Source organism: Dipteris shenzhenensis, chromosome 4 (assembly GCF_047967505.1).
Source record: "Dipteris shenzhenensis isolate YYH24624 ecotype China chromosome 4, Dip_SZ_1.0, whole genome shotgun sequence".
Classification (NCBI taxonomy): Eukaryota; Viridiplantae; Streptophyta; class Polypodiopsida; order Gleicheniales; family Dipteridaceae; genus Dipteris; species Dipteris shenzhenensis.
Window position 1 is genome coordinate 27,264,957 of NC_141599.1, and position 20,911 is coordinate 27,285,867.

At 43.5% G+C, this 20,911-nt stretch overlaps 1 protein-coding gene across 1 annotated transcript in view; it reads left to right on the forward strand.

Annotated features, from left to right (window-relative positions):
- LOC147902665 (uncharacterized) overlaps positions 1–20,911 on the forward strand; it is a 300,605-nt gene that overhangs the window by 51,780 nt on the left and 227,914 nt on the right. The window contains exon 6 of the mRNA XM_087373911.1: positions 5,468–5,653. Coding sequence (XP_087230037.1) covers positions 5,468–5,653 — 186 coding nt within the window. The remainder of the gene's footprint in view (positions 1–5,467; positions 5,654–20,911) is intronic.

Below are 20,911 nucleotides of genomic sequence, written 5' to 3' on the forward strand. Positions count from 1 at the left end.
TGTCACATCAACACACATCAAGCTCATCAATGCGAGTCTTTCCATTTTGGTCTATTGCTCATTTCCATTTCCTTTCACTTTCATTATGTTTCCATTTGAGTATTATCTTCTCTCTCCCTAGCCTACCCTCTCTCTCTTCCTCTCCCTCTCCCTCTCCAACATCTTCCTTCAAATATGATAAGTATTACTTAGCCTAAAAAGCATTACAAATTCAACTGTTTGGCTGAATGTTGCATGGTCATAGCAAATTCGACGATGTGAATTAGCAGTGTGTGAAGGTGGTGAAGTACCCATCTTTTAGAGGCACGAGGGTAAAGATGTGGAGGCATACTTGAGGTCATTTGTGCATGCCATCCATATGTCTATATGGCCTTAGGCTTCAAGGGCCAGTCCCTTGCAGACTTTTTTTGAAGGGATGGCATTGGCCTGGCATAAGATTTTTTCGGGGATAGAAAGAAATTATTGGGGTGCTGTAAGAGGCACTTTAGAGAGACGCTTTGGGGCAGAGGAATCCCCAGATGCACTAAGGTGGATCACCTAGTTTAGAAATTCATTAAGAGTTTTGAGGTCGGTTTTGAATTGGTGTGGATGATACGCTCTGTATATGTGCGAAGATGGTGGAAGTACCCATCTTTTAAGTTTGCAAGGGTGAATATGTGGAGGCATACTTGAGGTCATTTATGCATGCCAGACACATGTCTAGATGGCATGAGGCTTCATGGGTGCAGCTCCTTTCAGACTTTTTGAAAGGAATGGCATTGGCTTCATATAAGACGTTGCCAAAGGCAGAGAGAAATGATTGGGGAGCTATAACAGACACTTTAGAAAGATGCTTTGGGGCATAGGAATCCCCAAATGTACTACTGGTACAGGTGGGTCTCCTAGTTTAAACAGAAGGGGAATCTGTCAAGAGCCTTGAGGCTCGTTTGGAATCAGTGTGGGTGAATATATCATTTCCTTGACGAAACTTGTAGGTGACCTTTGCCCCACAACAGCTCTTCCAGAGTGATCCAACAAACTCACTATTACCTGAAATTTAATCACCACCCAACCACTCACAAAAACTACAAAGATGTTGAGTCAACCACACACGTACATTTTCAATTCGACAACCTTTTGCTATCTTTGTGACACATCATCGCCCTCGATTCCCCTAGAAAATCCATTACCAAACATGGCTGCTTCTTGCCATGTGTAAATCATGAGGGAATCACCATTTGAGTCCTCTAGGGTTTTTCATTAAAACGAAAGTCACGTCTGTGCCCCAAGGCACGTCTTATTGCATCCCCTAGATCAAAACATACACGATTTGTCTAATGAACTTTCTAGTCATCTCAAAACCCACCAACAAATCCTTGACCGCAACTGATTCAATGCACGTAAGAAGCACACCTTATATCTTCATACATATCAATGGTCTCTCTAAGGACTTGTTGTTCACTAATTCATCCAAGTCCTATTACATTCTAAATGGAATGTAATGTTTCTTTCCTCTTCAAGTATCAGCTTCATTGAATATAAAGTCTAAATGCTCTCTATATCTGGTAAATAGATTCCCAAGTGGCTTTAGATAGAGAGCCAAGCAATCAGCACTGTAGATATCTTCTGGTTTTGAACACTTATTTCTCCCCGGTCTAGGTTTCTTGCTAACTTGCCAGTTGCCTTTTCCTTTCATTCCTGCAACATAACAATTCCGTTGTAAAAATCATTTTAACAAAGATACATGAAATACCGGATGCACCTTCCAACCTTGTGGTAATTCAAACCAATACACTACCTTACCTATTCTCTTTAGAATTAACCACCTCTGACAATATCATGGTGATAGATTAACACATTGTCTATAGCTAAGGACTTAGCATGCGAACGAATCTTGAGAAAAACTTTCGCTCCTTCATCAAACTCTCTAAAAGCACTATTCTCATCCAAGTACGTCTTAGCCCTGTCCATGGCTTGACAGATGTTTGACTTGGCAAATTCTAGCATTTTTTGCATTCGGATTACATAATCTTTGGCACTAGGTACTTTTTGGGAAATTCCAACCATAGTTGGATTAGCTGGCCTACATCCATAATTCAACTTGAAAGGACTCAACCTATAAACGAATATTATCTATCATGATAGGCAAATTCTAAGAATGGTAACCACTTGCTCCATTTACTTTGCCTTAATGAAACATATGTTCTCAAGATATCCTCAAGAATGATCCCCACTACTCAAATAACATTTTCCCAAGTGCTTTAAATACACCATGACTAGTAAATCCAGTGTCCCTATTTGATATTGTGGATTTTGGAAATCCATGAAGACGAAATATATTACTAAAAGACAAATCCGCTGCTTGTGTAGCACTAATTGACTCCTTGTTGGAATGAAGCGAGCCATCTTGTTAAGACATTCAAGTCACCACAAGAATAGAATCATATCCTCCTTGTACGTGCGGCGGAATATCAACCATAAAGTCCTTGGAAATGCTTCACCATTCACCTAATGGTGTATCCAATGGCTATAAAAGTCTATCACCCGTTCAACTTTACTTATTTGACACGGTCCTGCACCAAGACTATCATGGCTTTGATGGATGATTTTCTATTTGGGATCATTTTGATTAGGTACTACTACCTTGCCATTTCATTTAAGCACACCATCAACTATGGTATATCTTGCATAGGTATGGCTTTCCCCGATGCCTGGCCCTCTATATGGTTTTCATTTTTCTAGAGAAATGAATATTCTATTAATAAATTCCTTAGTGACACTAACATCCAGGACGATACGATTTTCCAATGAAGAGTACAATATAAAACACAAGAGATATCTTCTTTGGCTAGCCATTTATGGGGATTACCTCGTACAAAGGGCTGAACACATAGCCACTCCGGTGGTCTATAATGCCATATCATACCACCATTTGCGAAAAAAGGGAAGGGCCTGGCTTCCATGTACAGATAAAAGCCTCCCTCCTCTTCCTAGCGCGATCCAAATCTCCCTAAAGTCTACCCCATCTAGCTCTGAGAGTATGAATGATATCTAGCCAAATGTTGGCTGGTGATCTTGAGGCTGATGTGTTCTGCTGCTCTATGGCCTACCTGCACCTAGCTATCTATATATACCAAGTAATGATGCTTACAATTAGTGTTCCCTCCTTGGCAATATCCAAGTGTCCACACTGTCTTAGTGAAGTTTGGAATATGGATGAAGGTCAGCTGTTGCCTATCAATTTGAAGAATGGAATCCCCTAAATGTCCTCGTACCCACAAGCAAGTCCTCTTTCTGTAACTTAGGCCACTGCTCCCCAGGTCACCACCATCTCATACTAAATCCCAGCTAAGACTATTCTCAAAGCTCTTGTATGAGTGGGGAATACATGCAATGTCTGTGAGACTTGAAAAAGCATGTAATTGGAAATTAGAAAAACCCAAGCCAAGTGCCCACTACAAGGGCTTTGTGTGCCAACAGCCAAATGAACAAGGGAGTAGTCCTCGTGATGGATGTGTCGGACAATGATGATCCTCAGAGTTTTACTCAGGGATAGAAGCGTGTGCATTGGAGAAATGTATTTCAAAGTTGTGTGCAATTTCAGCTCCTCAAGCTTTCTCCAACATCGTGTATTCTTTTGCCACTCTCAAAAAATTCACATCCACAGCTACCTAGCATCCAAGATATCTAGTAGTAGTGCCCTTTTCTATCCATACAAAACCAAGCTCAACCCCCCATCCTAGTGTGCATGCATCATTCATTTGAAATCCAACTGATTTGTGCCAATTGATGAGTGCAAGTGTTGCAAGGCAAAAGTCCTCCAAGGATGCTCTGAGGCTTGCCTTGAATGCAGCTGCAATAAGAAAGTCGTTACTTTTTGTGGGTGGAGTTGGAGGCTGCCTTGTACATTGGAGATAGTCTGTTAGTGCAAATGCTTAGTCGGCTGAGCATAGAGAGTTGTTGGCTATAGATAGTGCCAATAGGGTCTACAGCCACACTTGGACAGAGAAGGGAGAGCCAAGCTCTCTAATAACTCACAACACTCACAACAAAATGCTCGAACCACTCACATCCTCTCATACTTCACCAAAATTAAACAAGGATTACCTCTAACTCTCTCAAACACACAATGGACCCAATTCTTTCACAAGAAGAATGAATCTAGATCTCTCTCACAACTCAAGAAACACTCTAAAGAACTCTCTAGATCTAAAACTAATATTTTAGACCCAGAGAAGCTAGCTTGTGAGGCGAGCAAAGAATAGAAGACAACTTACCCGAAAGAAGACAATGCCAATCAACCAGCTCGTCGGGCTCGACGTCCAGACTGAGTAGGCGATCATCCGCTGTCATCACTGTGATCTTCATGGGATTTCCTAAGGAGGCCTTGTTGTTTGCAAGCTCATTGACGACATGATTACCCCTTGTTTCCAATAGAAAGAAAAAGTCCAAATAATCTGCACTTGCGAGCAAAGGAAATGACTCATCGCCTCAGCCACGAAGAGGTAGAGAAAGGGCTCAAGGACGCAGACCCGATGGATGGATTTGTAAATTTGGAATCATCTTCTGTGGCACCTCAAGTGGGAATCTAGCTCTAAGTTGAATGATAAAATGAAGAGACACCTAGGATTTACTGCTTAGAGAAGCCCATGCATCAAAGTTCCTTTCAAGGAACTGGAGTCTACCCTATCACATGCTTTCTCAAATTTAACGAGATTGGACAAGGGATTAGGACTCTCCTTGACCCATTCAAAAATGAGAAGATATTATCCAAGATGCCCCTACCTTGTATAAAGCTAGTTTGTGTGTCGTGTATGAGATCTAATAGGAGTGGATGGAGTCTAAGTCTTATTGCCTTGGCCAAGATTTGTAAGGAGAATGATATGCCTCAAGGAGAAAGATCTTGCCTCCCCTTTGGGGATGATGAGAACAAGTCGCTTTGAGAGATGGGAAGGCAAATTATGTATATTCATAGGTGCCCCGTAAAGGAGCCACTACTCTAGAGAAACTAAAAGCAATGAAGAAACACTTCCACCTGTGCAATGTACATTCATAGCTACTACTCAAAGGAAAAACTTGAAACAGTGGTAAAACGATTCCAGCTAGGCCAGAGGAAGATCCCCAAGAGAATGTGCATCCTGGAGGGACCGATACAGGGAGAATCGGAAGAAGTGATAAATATGCACCGAAGAGTGCCCATACAGTTGAATGTTCCGGGTATGATACAAGGACCACAAAGCCCAATAGTCATCAGCAAAAAAACTGAACACAGTCTGGCGTAGAGGCATATTTACCAAACAACCAGAACTGCCTCCAAAAGGGACCTGGGGAAAACGAGCATGAAGATAAGCGCCACACATGCACAAAAGTGAACTAGACTACTCATGGACAAGTTGAAATAGGGGAATCGTTTTATTCACTGACATTGTTTATTCAACATATTTTTAATAGAGGATAACATTAGTATTATTTCTGTTGAAATGTGCAGCACATTAGCATGGGAGGGAGGAGGGCTTAAAATTGCCTTAGCAGTTGATTCATACATATATCTTGCAAATATAAGACCAGAATACAAATGGGCATATTTTGGTGGCAATACATGCACGTACGCATTCCAAAAGAAAGGCCATGAAGAATATTACACCATGTTTTGGGACATCACTAATGGAAAGAGGTGCGTTGGCTGCAATGCACATATAATTAGCACTTTGGGATATCAATTTTTTATTGTTGACTTTATGTATTGACAGGTTCTAAAAGTGATTTTAATGGTTCTTTTTAGTCTTGTTACATTTTCTTGAGGAAAAGAGTCTTACAAATAGTAAATCAAAGCAACAGCTATGCGCACTTGGACACATAACCCATGAATTTTTTATTTTTAATCATTCATGTCAGTGCGCAGTGGGTAGCGGTCAATCAAGGCTTGGATTATTAGCAAAGGAATCAGATGGACTAGATTATATGGCAGATCATCCATGCCAGTTGCACATGCTGCTTCCCATAGGCTGGATGTCCTCCTCCCTTTTCCTTGGATGCCTATTGCACCCCCCCCCCCAGTACCCAAAAAGAAAGAGGAAAGAAACACAAAAAATGGGTACCATTTGTTATATTCTTTAAAAATTGATACAAAATTGGCGGTTAGGTGTTGGCAATAAAGGGAAACCTAGCTGCCTTATAGCATGCTTCATCAGGTCCAAGCTTACTGCCTATGACAACTTGGGAGTAGCTACCAGAAACCAAGCCAATGGACTTAGTGTTAGAAAATGGAGTCCAGTTGAGTCAGTTTTGGTGTGTTGTAGTGAGTCCTAGTGTGAGTTTTATAGTACTAGGTGTCTAGGAGTGCCACATGCCATATTGGGGGTTATCCCATATACATTTGGTACTTAGTGTGTGTGTGCCTATCCTATAAAGGCATTGAGCTTGTCACTTGTCCTATCACTCAACGCATTCAAGTACAAGCTACTTTGGTCTACATGTGAGTACTTGTTCATTACTTTCATTTCCTTTCCATTTTATTATGTTTGCTATCTTTGCTTTCCATTCCTAGTGTTAGCTTGCTTCTCTCCCTACCACTATGTTCCTTCATGTGGTATCAGAGCTGTGTATCTAGCCCTTCCCCTGCTCTCCATGCTCATGCTCAATCTAGAGGATGAGGGAGGCCCGCAAATGAAAGCTACCCTCTCCTCCAAGATAGAGCTCTCTTCCCTTACCCGTAGCCTCTCCATGAGCTGATCTACATCAACATTGGAGGTGCCATTGAAGACACTTTGGAGCTGGCAACTAGCTGCATGGACTGCTACTTCAACTGCTCAAAGCTATCAGACTGCTGAAGCTATTTGTACTGCCCATTTGGTCGCCATTCTAGCCCACCATCTGTGCAACTCCAGTCCGCCATTCTCTGTCAGTCTGCCCGCCATCTTTGCCCGTTATATAGCACGTCTTTTAGCCCGACTGTCCGCCTTTTACAGCTCGTCATTCTGCTCCACCTGTCCGCCCTTTACAGCCCATCATTCCTGTCCAGCTGCCCGATTTCTGTCTGCCATGTACAGCGCAGACTTCCTGCAATGATCGTCTTCACCATTGCTTGTCTGTCCATCATGCTTTGCCGCTTCTAAAGTGCTGAAACAGCCTGGTACATTCCTCGTATAACTGAAGACTGAAGTTGGCATTTTCCACAATGAGTTCTCTCTCTTCCACCTATTTGCTCGTGGAGAAGTTCATGGGGGAAGGATTTCCTACTTGACAAACCAAGGTGCAGTTGCTCCTCATGAAAGAAATTGTATGGGACGTTATTGAGGATGATGCTGCCACAATGGATCCTCAACAACTCAAGATATGGAAGCAACACAACTCAAGCACTATTGCTATTATCGGACTTTGCCTCAATGGCACTTTGATTCATCACATTGACTTCAAATCAACGGCCAAGGCGATATGGAGGCGTCTCAAGAATCTTTTTGGTAACAAAATCACATACTCCAAGGTTTTCTTGAAGTTGCAATTTTATAAGTTGAAAATGGAGGATAGTGATACCTTAAGTGCACATTCTACAAAAATGCAATCTCTTGTTCAACAACTTTCCAACGTGAAGTGTCTAGTGGACGACAAGGACAAAATGGCTGTCCTCATGAAGAGTATGAAAGGAGTCACTCGTTTTGAGAACACTGTTGAAGTACTTAGGGTTGCCACAACTACCTTTGATAATATGGTGACTCTTCTTCTAGAAAAAGATCGTCGGAACAAAGAATATCTGATGTATTCATCAGGTACTACAGAGGCTCTTGCATCCACTAGCAAATGGAAACCCAAGCCCTTGCCTCCACCAGCACATGGAAAGACAAAGTCATTCAAACCTCTCAAGTGCACCTATTGTAACAAGCTTGGTCATACGGAGAACAGATGCTACCAGAAGCTTGCAAAACAGCAAACTAAGGACCATGCTAGTTGGGTTGCAGCCGCCACTACTAGTGACGATGAAGATGATGAACCTCCGACACAAGTCGAATGCTCTCACTGCTCAAATCCGACATCTCTCTCTCCTTCTAGAGGACGATGGAGATGATGATCCATTTGTTTTCTAAGCATGTTGTATTTGGGTACTCTACCCTGGGGCTGTTTCCAAAAAATGAATGCAATAAATCATGTGTGCTAAGTCAATAAAGTTTCTCTACCTTGGATAGTCCTCCTAGAATGATGTATGGGTTTTCTATGGTGTGTGGCTCCATGTCCCTCATTAGTTCCTGGAGCCAGAAGAGGGGTGTACTGTGGGAGCCATGTGTTGGCTTTGATAGGTCTATTTATCAGGCCTGGCATGTGAGGTCCAAGATGTTGGTGCATTGGTCTCCTAGACCTCTGAGTTGTTGGTCATGCATCCATGCATGATGAGCCATGCTAGGTGAGCCTCTGAGTCTATACCATGATGAGCCTCTGAGCTATGCTAGGTGAGCCTCTGAGCCATGCTAGGTAAGCGTCTGAGTCTATACCATGCTCACTAGCCTGTGAGCCATGCTCACTTGTTGCCTCTGAGTTAGCATGAAAGCCATGTTAGTTCTAGACTGTCATTGCACAGTCCGATGACCTTCATTGTCGTTTCCTGTTCTTGGTTCCATTCTAGTAGTCACTCACCTTTCTTCCATGCGGGGGTGTTAGGAAATAGAGTCAAGTTGAGTCAGTTTTGGTTTGTTCTAGTGATTCCTAGTGTGAGTTTCATAGTACTAGGTGTCTAGGAGTGCCATGTGTCATATTGGGAGTTATCCCATACACATTTGGTACTTAGTGTGTGTATGCCTATCCAAAAAACAGAGAGCCTCAACAGGAAATCAAAAGCGTGTATGCCTATCCTATAAAGCCTCTCATGGGTTTACCAAAAAAAAAGTGTGTATGCCTATCCTATAAAGGCATTGTAGTTGTTACTTGTCAAATCACTCAAAGCATTCAAGTACAAGCTACTTTGGTCTACATGTGAGTACTTGTTCATCGCTTCCATTTTATTATGTTTGCTATCTTTCCTTTCTGTTTCTAGTGTTAGCTTGCTTCTCTCCCTACCACTATGTTCCTTCACTTAGACATAAAAGATTCATATAGACCAAGCCTTTTATATGTTGATGAGAGGGGCAATAGGACAGATCTATTGCCCCCATATCATCAGGTTATAGCTTGCTACCCAAATATTGCAGGAGGTTGATGTCAGCTATGATCTTCCAAACAGTCCTCCAAGATGTTTGATGGTGCTGTTTAGAGGGAAGTGTGGGATCATGGATCTCAAGATGCATAATTGACTGCACACATACAAGGTAAACAAGTGAGACCATTTCTACTTGAACCATGCCACCTCTCTGAAAGCTAGGCTACCATCCCCAAAGTGCCACTTCTTCTCTCTTGTGGAGGCAAAGTGAAAGCCCAAAAGGGCCAAACGTGGGAACCAACCACACCTCTAGAGCAAGAGAATACGCGTTCGGAATCTCTAGGTAGTTCTGCAATTGGGCATATGTTTCTTAGAGTGGAGCCTTGGACCTAGAAGCTGAGAGAACAAGCCAGGCTGCTTTGAAGAGGCGGTATCCTTCTGGGTGATCCAACCAAGAGGAGGAACCTGCAGCCTAAGGGTGGAGGAAGGCTCAGCCTAGGGGTTAGGATGAGCTCTTGGATAGTGAGTTGATAGATGACACGACTATTTTTTTGGATGCCACGCCACAGACACTCACTTCATTCAGGACAACTTTGGATTATTTTGCACTGCAGCAAAGGCTCACATTAATTGGAATAAATCCAATGGTTTCTGGATTAGTGATGAGGAAACTCCAGACTGGGGTAATGATATAGGGTTCACTTGGATTCTAGGGGGTGTTTCAATTAGATACTTAGGATGCGAGGTCAGGTTGGGGATCTTTCCAACACAGAAATTTGCTATTGTGTTAGAGAGTATCAGGAGGAATTTCATTTTTTGGAGTTCCGCTAAACTTGACCTCGCATCCAGGCCAGTGGTTGTGAACCGGTACTATTGGCTACTGTCTGGTTGTCTACTCTTGCTGGTGCAGATCTAGAGGTTGTATCGCTCAACTCATGAGACCTATCAGGAAATTTCTTTGAAGTGGGTTAGATGGCACCTCAGATTTTGTAGTTAGGGTGGATTGGGAGACTCTCATTCTCCCCACAAGGGAAGGAGGCCTCAATATTATTGATCCGTACTTGCAGTGTATGGCCTTGCTCTGCAAGTTCGTAGTATGAGAACTGATGCCTGGACATGAGCCTTGGAAGGATTTTTTCTTACGCAACATTTAGTCTTGCATACCATCCCATGGGGGAGATTGGATAGACAGCTCCAGATGGATTTTTACTTCAACCCATCTTAGATCTCCCTCTTCCCCTCTCATGGCTGCCATTCTGAAAGCTTGGGGCAGCTTCAAAAACACTCTTCGGAGAGTTCCACCCCTCCTCTCGAGAAGAGATAGACAGGAAGTCAATCATGTGGAATGACTCGATACTAGATGAGCACGGTAGATTACTAGGAGCGTCACATTATATGCAGTGGTCTAGGTGGGAGAGGGGACCCACTTCTACAATAGGTGCCTGGAAGGCATTTAGCCAGCTTCCAGAGGATCAAAGACTCACTTTTGTTGGCCATCTCAAAGGGAGTGCAGTCAAGATGCAACAGATAGAGGCAGCCATATTAGCAGAGTGGATAGATACAGATGAGTTGCCGGTCACAGAGTCTACGTGGTGGGGAGCTTTCATGAGGATGGATATTCCTTTACAAGTCATAGCCTTGCAGGATGCACTTGAGGAGACCCTGGTCTTTGATGTTCAGTTGGCAGGCAAACTACTCAAATCTTCAGGTGATATTCTTTTGGAGGTTGCTTCCAGCCTGTTAGGATTGCAGGTTACATGGAGTGGGGCACGGATTCACAGTGGTATCTTGATCCGTATGGTGGTTCCCCCATTAGGTTCTTGCAGTGGGACCCTGGGGAATGGGAATGGATTGACAAAGGGCGCCGAGAGAAGAGCATCCTCTTCTTTCGTTACACAATCAGAAATGCCAGGTGACTTCAGCTCAGTAGTAGAGGTTGGCGGCCTTCCAGAGCTCCACATTGGGACTCTTTTCGGATTCTTGTAGAGATACACAAGAACTTTTGGAGGAGGATCTTGAATAGAAAGATCACTCTTTTCTTTTGGATTTCTAATCATGGAGGGATTGTAGTGAACGTGTGGAGATCCAAGTTTGGGGCTGACCCTACTTGTCCTCGATGCCACATAGCAGTTGAGTCAGTTCAGCATTGCCTTTGGGAGTGTAGACAGGCGAGGACGATTTGGAAGGGTGTTGCTAGGATTCTTTGTATTTCTCATAGAGCACCCTTCTTCATGACCTGGGGATCAGTGGCATGGTTATCTCTCACTGGCCTTCATGTGTTTTTCAAGGGACGTGACTCAAATTCTGTCTTCATTATACGACGACACTCTGTGGACTCTTGTTCCCTTCAAGATGTTCCTTTCACTCCTTTCAGAACTGCTCATACGTCGGTAGACACATCATGGGAGATTCTGGCAAGCATTACAACATGGCGAATATAGAGGGCCAGATGTACGGAGGCAATGGAGTATTCATAGGTTCATCCTTTCCAGTCTATGGCCAATATATGGACTGATACTATACATACTCTCATGGGCTAGTGCCAGAAGGGCTATCTTCATCAGAGTTTGGAGAGAATCTCCCTTCTTCTCTGAGTCTTCTTCAGGGTTGAGGTGACATTTTCAGCCTCCACCTCGATTTTTGTTAGCTCTTTTTGAGCTGTTTATTTTCTTCTCATGCATGGCATGTTGTACTCCCGCATTAGAGCTTGCTCTTGCGGTTTTCAATCATACTTAATGAAGTGATGTTTTTGGGAAAAACAAAAGAATGGATTGAATCCGTCCTTCAAGTGCTTTTGAGAGTATATTCATATTTCCCTGCAGTTGGCCTTGTAGGTTTTTGACTCCGGATTGCTTCCCCAATTGCTCAGTCGTGGCTTACTTGTATGATCCCAAAAGGGGGAGATAGTCGGATATTTGCTAGTGGCGCCCGATTACCCTTTTTGGACACTACTTATGAAATCTTAGATAAGATCTTGAGCTTGTGGTTGCACCCCCATCTTACTAATATTATCCATTATGCTCAAACAAATTTTGTTCATAGCTTAACATCCTAGACAAGATTTTCACCTTGGGCAAGGGAAGAGTCTCAGCCAATTGCATTCCTTCTCTTTGATTTCGAGAAGGCTTACAATAGGGTGGAGTGGCCTTTTTTGGAGGGCACCATGCAGAAGATGAGCTTCCCAATGCGCTAGATTTGAGGGATCTCTGCTTTGTATACAGGGAGAACCAGTCAAATGCTTATCAGGGGCCATGCAGAGAGGCATTTCCTCAGGGCTGCCCTTTAGCTCCATCTCTTTTCATCTTTAGGCTTTGGGCTACTTTCTGTGCTCCCAAACGGTTCGCCTGATAGGGATGCACCCCCTAATTCAACAGGAGGAGGGAGCTACTAGACTCAGAGTTTGTTGATGATTCAACTCCCTTCTTGTGGAGGGCTTAATAGAGAGTATAGAGGGAGTCTATGCTGCCCTTGAGGGGTCACAACAACTGAGGAGAAAATTCAAGAGATCTTAGACCCGAGGGACTCTCCTGAATCTTGGTGGATCTCATGAGGTCAGACAACGAGGTACTTAGGTTGTCAGTTGGGCATTGACATTTCAGCACAGCTACAGAGTGTATGGTGCAAAATTTTGTATTGGAGCTCAGTCAAACTCTCCCTAGCGGGGTGAGGCCTTGTGGCCAACCTAGGTCCTCTTGCACTAAGTCCTTGTTGTAGCCTAGTGATGGGAGGCCACTAAGTCCCACCAGCAGCCACCCTCATTGCCATTTAGGAGATGTTATCTACATTTTGCATGCCACATGGGAGCGAGGCACGATGGGATCTCGGACGGTCGTTGAGAGGCGGGCATGGCACGTTTCTGCAAGACTTGGCTTGCAAGCGTCTTCTATGCATTCATAGAGCGAGGTATTCGCTACATGTATATTCCCGGACCCTAGTTGTTGGCTTCTCAATTACTTATAGGCAGCGAGCTGGGTTCTCTCAAAATTGATAGTCAGTGTTTTCCTTTTTTTATCCTTTTTCCCATTATTAGCACCACACAGATTTCTGATTTGTATGGTTATTTTTTTCTCAATCATTAGTAGAAAGTTCTTTCCTTCAGGAGAAAAAAGATGATGGATAGCGAAGACCCTCCAACTGAAGTTTCCCTTTTACAAAAAAATCTCATAGATTACCACTCATTTGACAAACTACCATGGTAGAGGATCAGAGTAGTGGGGAAGTAGGGGGGAAGTTTCAAGATATTGAACCACATTGAGCTAAAGGGAGTGCATAGTGGCAGCTATAGCTCTAGAAGATCCTCCCCATCAAATACGCCTAGAGGGACACTAAAGAGTAGTTTTGGACTGCCTAGACGTGGCGGTCTACACACACTTTATTTTTGAGAAAAGGAGTGCTCGTTATAAAAGCAATGTACATTCATAACTTTCCCAAAAGGGAGCAACTACTACTGGAAAGCTGGAATCAGTGATAAACCTCTTCCAGTTGGGTTAGAGAAAGGTCTCCAAGGAATTGGGCACCTTGGAGAGACTGGAACAAAGAAGAGCGAAAGAAAGTATAAACATCCACCCAAGAATGCCCGTATAGCCAAATTTACAAGCATGATATGATGCCCATAGGGCCTGGTAGCACACAAGTAAAAGAACTAGCATAATCTAGTGTGGAGGCATATCTACCAAACAACCAAAAAGGCCTGCCAAAGGAAAATCTTGGAAACACGAGCATGAAGAGAAGCTGTCAATCTGCGTAAAACATCACGAGCAGTAGAATAGGTTTAGAGAAGATGCAACACGACCTCCCTCAGAAGCGAGAATGTAGGGCAAGCCGAGGAAGCAATGCACCGCAGCCAACAAAGAACCTATAGGCAATGCTCCTACCAAACAGCACCACATTGCTTGAGAGGATGTTTATTGTACCATATGCGTGAAGACAAGTCTTCCACTAAGCAAGAGACTTGTCAAGATGCGAGAAATGATTACCATGCCCCTAAATCAACTTGCTGCAAAACTAATATACGGTAAGCTTTTTTAGCTGAAAAAATTTCTCATAAAGAGGTAAAAAACAACCAAGATTGAGGCTGAAAGTGCCATCTCAACCGTGTCGAAGTCTCAAAGAAGAAGGTGGAGCCCCTCCATTCTCTAAAGAACGTACTGTGGGAGCCATGTATTGGCATTGATAGGGTCTAGTTATCAGGCCTGGCATATGAGTTCCAAGATGTTGGTGCATTGGTCTTCTAGACCTTTGAGTTGTTCATGCATCCATGCTGAGACATGAGCCTCTGAGTCATGTTTGGGACGTAAAGCCATGTGAGTGCTCATCAGTCCCAACCTCTAAACCATGCTCATACTTCAACCTCTGAGTTGGGATGAAAGCCATGTCTAGTTCAGACATTACACAGTTTAGTAAAACTGTCATTGTCATGTTCTGTCCTTGGTTCCATTCCAGTAATCTCTCACCTTGCCTTCATGGGGGGGTGTTAGAGCATGAAGCCAAGATGAGTCAGTTTGGTGTGTTCTAGTGTGAGTTCGAGTCTAGTGTGTCCTATGGATGCCACGTGGAGTTATCCCATATGCATAGGTGTTCATATGTGTGTGTGTGCTCTTATATAAGAGCTGTATTTGTCTAGTGTCAAATCAATATAGTATCAAGGTACAAGCACTTTGATCTACATGTACTTTCATTTTGTCATTGCTTAGTCATTTCATTTCCAGTTCATTATGTCTCTCATTGAGTATCACTGTCTCTCTCCCTAGCCTACCCTTTCTCTCTCCCTTCTCCACCATGTGCCTTCAATTAGAAGGGGAGGCGAGTTACTGAGTCAAGCACCATACCTCAGTGCTTCCCTAAAACTGATGTGAGGAGGTGGGGCACAGTGGCCTGATGGATAAGATGATTGTTTTCATGCTTAAAAGAGATCCAAGGATTAGCCTTTTGATATTTTGACAGCTTGGCTTCCCTAAAAATGATGCGAGGAGGTGGGGCAGAGCAGCCTGATGGATAAGATGATCGTTTTCATGCTTAAAAGGGATTCAGATATTTCAAGATAAGAATGGAGTGGTTTAATCTCTTCTTAATGTGCTTGTAGATATGGCCACTATTAGAATTATAGATATAATTCAGCAGTGACCAGTGTAATATAATAAGCTAGTTAGGGGCACTTTTCCCTCTTTAAGAGGTTTTTCCGCCTAACCGCAATTAGTTCACTAACTATGGTTAGTGACTACTAAGGTTTTGTCACTAGGACAAAACCTTATCTCTCTCTCATTGAGTTGTACTCTACACACTCTACTATTGCAACTAAGTTTTCAGCTTCCAAGCTTCCAGCTCTCACCCTCTCTTGCTCTTTCTCACTCACCATTCTCTCACATTTGGTATCAGAGCATTAGATCCAGCTCCCTACGCATTCTCTGTTGAGCTCCAACTACAACCTACTACACCTCGTCCGTACAGTCCGTACGACTGTACGGAATCCTACCGTACCAAATCGTACTTGCGTCAAACGTTGCGTCCGTACAACTCGAGCTGTCTGTTCATCACCGTACGTTCCGTACAGCAAGTACTGCATGCATGTACATGTTGGTACCGTACCTGCGCGTACACACTGTACAATAGGTATCCGTACCTGTTTTCGTACAGGTTCTATTTCAATACAACGTACTACTCCGTCGTACAGCACCGTACAAATCTGCGCCGTACAGCGTCGTGCAGATTTGCTCGCCGTACCTCGCCATCCGTACTCCGTACAGCACCGTCGTCCGTACTCCGTACATTCGCACAGTCATCCGTACAACGTACGAATTCTGTACCTGACAATTCCGTACACTGAGAGTTCCATACTGTCAGCTCACTATCCGTACACTTCTGCTGCAGGCATTCTGTGCAGAGTTTTACTTCTGCAGGTACTCGAGCAGTTAGTTTTTTGGGCAGGCTTTGTTTGCAGATAGCCATCATTTGGCTGTATTTTTGGAAATACTTTTGGAGCTTTGACAGACACATTACAGATTTGGAGCTTTTGCAGACAGATCTACAGATCTAGTCTAAAATTTGGGGCTTTTGTTCAGAAATTGCAGATTTGGGGCTTTTAGTAAATCTGCCCCTTTCTGGTTGCAATTTCAAGCCTAATTTGGGGCTTTTGTGTTGGGAGAGCAATTTTTGGAGTTTTCAGTTCATACTGCCTTTCTTGGAGTGTTTTGCAGCACTTTTGGTAAAATGGAGAGTTTTTTATGCTTGGACAGATTTCTGACAGTGCAAGTACAGAAATCTAAGTTGCATTTACAGCCCGTGCTTGGCTGTATTTTTGGGAGTTGTGCATTTCATTCCCAGTAAGGGAATTCAGTTTTGTATCTGCTTCAATCTCTTTCTCAAATATGGCCCATCAAAATCAGAATGACTTCCAGTTCGGTGGTCTTTCACAGGAAGACAAGTTGGATGGTACCAACTACTCCCTCTGGAGTTTCATGGTATGCAATATTCTGATTTCTCGCAATTTATGGGATTATGTCAATGCGGATGACCAGCAGATATTGCACCTGCTACCCCTCCCCAGCAAGGAGGTGGAAGAGGTCGTGCACAGGGTGCAGCTGCAGGACAAGTTGTTGGTGCAGCTACAGTCACTACTCCAGAGCAGAAGAGATGGGATTCACGGGATGCCTTAGCTTTGTCATGCATCTCTCTTTCAGTGAAAAGATTTATCATTCCGCATATCCAGTCGTGTAAGACCTCCAGGGCAGCGTGGGATATTTTGGAAAGCATGTATGCAGCTCGGAATGATGCAAGGGTATCTTTCTTGAAAAGAAAGTTGAGTAATACACATATGGAAGAGGGTGACTCCATGTCAGTCCACCTCACAAAGCTACAGGATCTCAGAGAGCAATTGTTAAACATAGATGAAATTATTCCTGATTCAGAGATGATTACGACCACTCTGAATTCTCTTCCTGAGTCTTATCTCAGCTTTCATACCTCGCTGAACTTATCATTGAGGGGGGGTGCAAATCCTCTCACTTTTCATGAGTTGATAGGACTTCTGCTTCAGGAAGAGCAGACCATGAAAAATTTGGCTTCACGTGCAAGTGAACAAGCCATGCTCTCAAAGTTTAAATAAAAAACAAAGGGACAGGCAAAGACATCAGTAAATCAGCCTTCCAATGGGTCAGGACAGCCTTCCCAAAAGGCTAAAAATGATGCAACTAAGCCCAAGAAGAAGGGTTTTTGTCACTACTGCAAAAAGCCAGGTCATCACATAGCAGAATGCAGGAAAAGACTTGCAAAAGAAAAGAAAAACAGCTCAGGTATGGCTGTTTCAGATTCAGCTCCTCATGCATCTAACAGTGGGGATGCTGCAGCCAACTTTATTGGACAGGATTATGCCTTTTTATCTTGCATTTCAGATTCTAGGTTGGCTGTTCAAGATGCTCGGGATAGTACAACCACTTGCAGTGATGATACATATGCATTTTTGACTTGCAAATATGACTCTTCTATAGATGCATCTGCTTTCAGTGTCAATGAAACACTGAACACTTGGTATTTTGACAGCGGTGCATCCAAGCACATCACTTCTAGGAAGTGTCTTTTTACTTCCTCGCATCCACCTCCCGTTGGTAAGAAAGTCACTTGTGCCAACAACTCATCATATTTAGTACGTGGCACAAGAGATGTTGAGCTCACTGCCATTGATGGCTCAATTTTCAGACTTGTAGATGTCTTATATGTGCCTGGCATAACCAAAAATCTCCTTTCAGTGTCCACTCTTAACAGAGGTGGATTTCAGGTCATCTTTGAGGATGACAAATGTGCTGTCCGAGACAGGGAAGATGCCTATACCTTAAGGTTATCTGGTACTCTGCTGCGTGGGCTTTTTCAACTTGATATTTTTGAGAAAAGAGCAGCCCATGCTCTTGCAGTTTCTACCCCTACAGCTGCCATGCAGAATGCAGAATTATGGCATGCCAGATATGGCCACATGCATTACAACAACTTGATGACACTTTAGAAGTTTTCCATGGTTAATGCATTGCCACCTCTTGAGATACCTCCTCCACATGCCTGTGAAGGGTGCATTTTAGGCAAGATGCATAGATTCCCCTTCAAGAAGGATGGTTCAGTTAAAGCTGTTCGCAAATTACAGCTTATACACAGTGATGTCTGTGGTCCCATGAGGACTCCATCGTTGGGTGGTCATCTCTACTTCGTTACATTTATTGATGATTACTCCAATTTTACTTGGGTTTATGGGCTGAAACAGAAATCTGAAGTGTTCACGGTGTTTAAACACTTTTCAGCCATGGTTGAAAATGAAACCGGACTCAAGATACAGACATTGCGCACAGATAGAGGTGGGGAATACTTGTCTGCAGAATTTGATGCTTTTCTGAAAGGCAAGGGTATTGTGCATCAGCTCACAGTCAAGTTGACCCCTCAGCAAAATGGCAAAGCTAAGAGGAAAAATAGAACCCTCATGGAGATGGACAGATGTATGCTGAAAAGCAAACACATGCCTCATAAATTCTGGCTAGAGGGTTTGATGTGTGCCAATTACATTTTGAATCGGGCTCCCACTAAGGCTTTAAAAACAAAAACTCCTTATGAGGTCTGGAATGACAAGAAGCCTTTAGTGGATCACTTCCGAGTCTTTGGATGCCTTGCTTATGCTCATGTGCCAGTTGAATTTAGGCACAAGTTGTCAGATAAAGCCATCAAATGCATATTTGTTGGATACAGTGCAGAAAGCAAGGGGTACTGTCTCTACAATCCTGCTACGCGCAAAATCATAGTAAGTAGAGATGTGATATTTTCTGAAAATTCAGCTCACACTCAGGCTGAATTTCAAATGCCTTCGTCTTCAGAGGATGTCTTTGAGGGGTTGCTACCCATTGCCTTGGGTTCCCCTGCTGATTTTTCTGATGCAAATCAGAATTTACAGCAACCTTCAGATGCTTCAGTTCCGCCACAGGATGTCTTGCCCCCTCCACAGGCAGTGGAACAGGTGGTGCAGCAAGAAATTGCAGACATACATGCAGAAAAAACAATCCCAAACTGGCTGTTACAGACTCTCAGGGAGAGTAAAATTGATGCTCCGTTATCTGGCAGGACTCGCAGTGCAGCAAGGCACATGGAAGGTGCTAATTCAGTGGAATCAGCATATGCAGGTACTCTTCTTGATGAGGAGGAGCCTGCCACATTCGAAGAGGAAAAGGATAATGTGCATTGGATGAATGCCATGCACGATGAGTTGCAGTCCATTGAAAAAAATCAGACTTGGGATGTTGTAGACTTGCCACAGGGTAAACATGCCATTGGCACACGATGGGTTTTCAAGGTCAAACACAAGCCAAATGGCTCCATTGACAGATATAAGGCAAGGCTGGTTGCTAAAGGCTATGCTCAGAAAAAGGGCATAGATTATGAGGAGACATTCGCTCCTACATCCCGGATGACCACCATCCGATCAGTTATTGCAATGGCTGCACATTTTGAGTGGCATGTTCATCAGTTGGACATAAAAACAGCCTTCTTAAATGGAGACTTGCTGGAAGAGGTGTATGTCAGACAACCTCCGGGCTTTGAAATTACAGCAAATGCACTTAAAGTATGCAAGCTCAACAAAGCTTTATACGGGCTGAAACAGGCCCCTCGTGCATGGTATGCCAAGATCCATGCCTTTTTGACCAGCAAGGGGCTGCACAATAGTCCTACTGAGAGCACCCTCTACATCAAGATGGATGGGGGGGAAATTTTAGTCATCCTTCTTTATGTCGATGACTTATTGCTCACAGGGTCCAATGAAGACAAAATTGCAGATTTCAAAGCTGATTTCCAGACCAACTTTGACATGTCAGATTTGGGGCTGCTTCACTTTTATTTGGGGATCCAGTTCTCTCATGAGAGACGTGGCACTGTTATGTCTGAGTCCAAGTATGTTCAGAAACTCTTGGACAGATTTAACATGCATGAGTGTAAGCCCATAGCCACTCCCATGGAGCCGGGGCTGAAACTCACAATACATGATGCAGGAGAAGTAGTTGATGCCACACTTTATAGTCAGGCTGTTGGATGCCTCATATATCTCTGCAACACTAGACCTGATATTCAGTTTGCAGTATCTCAGGTGAGCGGGTACATGCACAGCCCAAAAACTATGCATTGGTAGGCATTTAAGCGCATCTTCCGTTATTTGCAGGGCACGAAGTCTTTTGGCTTGCTATTTCCCAGGGGGGGTGACTTGTAGATGCATGCCTACAGTGATTCAGATTGGGCTGGTGATTATGACACTAGGCAGTCCACTAGTGGCAATTGTTTCTTTTTGGGTAAATCTTGCATTTCCTGGCTGAGCAAGAAACAATCTACAGTGGCTACCTCATCATGTGAAGCTGAGTACAGGGCAGCTTTCACAGCAACAGTTGAATGTGTCTGGCTGCGACGTCTATTTGCTGATCTTCATCTGTCTTTGGAGGGTCCTTCTCCAATTCTCACTGATAGTCAGAGTGCCATTGCAGTGGCAAAGAATCCAGTGTTTCATGCTCGCACGAAGCACATTGAGATTCACTATCACTACGTCAGAGAGAAGTTGCATGCAGGAGAGATCAGTATGATCTTTGTGTCCACACATGACAACGTTGCAGATATTTTCACCAAAGCACTACCACGTGAAAAGTTTGAGGCATTTTGCAGTGCTCTGCACTTATATCCGTTTGGTGATTGATCAGCCTTGTACATGACATTGGCACTTCAGGGGGGTGTTAGAATTATAGATATAATTCAGCAGTGACCAGTGTAATATAATAAGCTAGTTAGGGGCACTTTTCCCTC